This window comes from Clupea harengus, chromosome 19 (assembly GCF_900700415.2).
Source record: "Clupea harengus chromosome 19, Ch_v2.0.2, whole genome shotgun sequence".
Lineage (NCBI taxonomy): Eukaryota > Metazoa > Chordata > Actinopteri > Clupeiformes > Clupeidae > Clupea > Clupea harengus.
Genome location: NC_045170.1, coordinates 9352055 through 9354554, shown reverse-complemented (window position 1 = coordinate 9354554; position 2500 = coordinate 9352055). Strand labels below are relative to the sequence as shown.

Sequence of the window (2500 nt, the reverse complement as noted above, 5' to 3'; positions counted from 1 at the left end):
AGACACATACACACACACACACACACACACAATGGCACATGGAACATGCCCACACATACACACAAATCCAGGTGAGCACATAGACACACACACACACACACACACACACACACACACACACACACACACACACAAATTCACCAGGGAGTGTCAGAGAGATCCCACAGAAGCACTTAAGGTTTAGTATTACACTCCGCTCGCACAAGAGGAGTGAAGAAGGTGGGAGAGAAAGAAGCAGGGTAGAGAGAAGGAAAGACAGAAAGAAAGGGAAGAGCAAGAAAAGGAGGCTATATATTCGGCTTTATATTTCTCCACAGGCAATATCAAGAGCAGCGTAGCACAGCTGAGGCAGTTTGTAAGATGGCGTGAAATGGCTAATGTTCATGTTCAGACAGCCTTGACATATAGACTCGACTCAAGCGGGCGCTGACAATGCGAAGTAAAATGGTGAGGGGATGAGAAAACTCACGACCGTAAGCCTGAACAGGAGTGAGTATCGAATGACAGTAGTGTCAAATAAAACACATAAATGGACGGCCAAAGAGAGACAGAAGCTGGTGCACAAGCAACCCACTAAATACCACATCTGTGTTTGAAACTGAACTACAATTCCCAGCTTTAAAAACCATAATAAACACTAAATAGAGCAAATTGAAATACAATTCCCAGCTCTGAAAACCATTATAAACACTAAATAGAGAAAATTGAACCACAATTCCCAGCTCTAAACACTATTAAGAGCACACTATATAGAGCAGATTGTATAACAGGTCTTTAAAACAAAGACTTTAAATAACCAGGCTATGTAGCATTAAGAGCAGCTGTGTAATTAGTCTGACATGCCTCCTGACTGACACACATGCAAGGAACGGAAACCCCTGGAGTTCAGCCCTCATTTTGACTGACTAGTCGCTTAACCAGCTATGTGCCGAGAGTAAACACCTGTTACCCCACATCGCAAGTGTGCTAATGCTCCCTGTCTCACCAAAGCATATCAGCTACTTAGCTAGCGATTTATAATTCATGATGAATATGAATAATAATAGTGCTTTTTTAAATCTTGACACATCCATTAGCTTTCCTTGAAGGATTCCCCCAGTTGTTTCCCAGTAGCTACAAGGCTAATTAATCGCAGTTTTTTAACAATACCCCCCGTTTTAAACCACTAGTTTTGTAACCTATTCTTTCTCTTACCAAACCAGACTAACTTGAATATAACTCACAATCTTTTTCTCCATCTGAAAATCCGCAACTCCTAATCTCCAAAACATGCCAGTTTCCCCCCTAAAGCAAGGCAAGCCAGGCAAGGCCAAGCGCCGAATGCCTTCATCTCACTGCGTCTTTGCCGAGTTTGGAAACAGCAGGGCGATGAGAGAAGAAAAAGAAAGAGAGAGAGAGAGAGAGAGAGATCCTTACCTTGCTTTTGAGTTTCTGAATCTCGGCCTCAGTGACTGTGTGCTTTATCTGCAGCTGTGGACAGACAGAGAGCGGGGCAGGCAAGGGTGGGGGAGAGAGAGAGAGACACAGAGTGAGAGTGAGAGAGAGGGAGAGGGAGAGGAAGAGGAGGAGGATGAGGAGGAGGGGGATCGTATCAAACGTCCGGCCTCTGCTCAGGGCGGTACAGCGATGGCTGCCCGCAACACTAACCGGCAGCAGTGCACTCAGGAATGACAAGCCTTGTCTCTCAGGCGCATGGGGAGACTCAGGAGTGGAGAGGGGGAGCGGAAGAACCAGGAGGGATTGGTACTGTGAGTGTGTGTGTGTGTGTGTGTGTGTGTGTGTGTGTGTGTGTGTGTGTGTGTGTGTGAGAGTGTGTGTGTGAAAGTGAGAGTGAGAGTGACTGTGTGTGTAAGTGAGAGAGAGAGAGTGAGGGAGAGTGTGTGAGAGAGTGAGTGAGAGAATGAGTGAGTGAGTGAGTGAGTGAGTGAGTGAGGGAAGGAGGGAGTGGCGTGGAGATAGAGGAATGTAGTGAGGACAAAGTGGAGGAGGGCATGTGCTGTGGGATGCTGGGATTTGATACTTTCAACATCGGGAGCAGTCTAGCATGGCTCAGGCAGTATGAGTGATGGAGTAAGATAGATAACGATTACACAAGGAGGATTTTCCTGCCACTGACAAAAATACATGAGCACATACATCCCTATTTGTGGACACCACCAATGCCACTAAAACTATTTTAAAATAAAACATAGCTTTAGGGTCACTTCTGTACCTCTCTGAATTTCTGATAGAGTTTGGTGGCGTCAAGGTCAGAGGGCGAGATGATGTCATCAGTCTCGGGAAGGTCGAACACCTCGATGGTCATCTCGCCGCTATTGACGGCTGGCCCCACCTCGTCCTCTTCCTCGTCGGTGGCGTACTCGCCCGTCTGAGGGGGAGACGTTAGCATTAGCACAAGAGACATTTCACCTTCCAAAACATCCAGACGACGCTCACTTTGGCCCAGACAATCCCTAAGCACAGCCGCTACAGACCCAGTACCAGTGCCTCTTACACAAGG

General features: G+C 46.8%; 1 protein-coding gene across 6 annotated transcripts in view; it reads right to left on the bottom strand.

Annotated features, from left to right (window-relative positions):
• ppp1r9a (protein phosphatase 1, regulatory subunit 9A) overlaps positions 1-2500 on the bottom strand; it is a 44564-nt gene that overhangs the window by 14570 nt on the left and 27494 nt on the right. For all 6 annotated transcript variants that reach the window (XM_031586293.1, XM_031586294.1, XM_031586295.1 and 3 more), the window contains exons 6-7: positions 2213-2368; positions 1417-1470 (exon numbers count right to left, since the gene is read on the bottom strand). In XM_031586293.1, coding sequence (XP_031442153.1) covers positions 1417-1470; positions 2213-2368 — 210 coding nt within the window. The remainder of the gene's footprint in view (positions 1-1416; positions 1471-2212; positions 2369-2500) is intronic.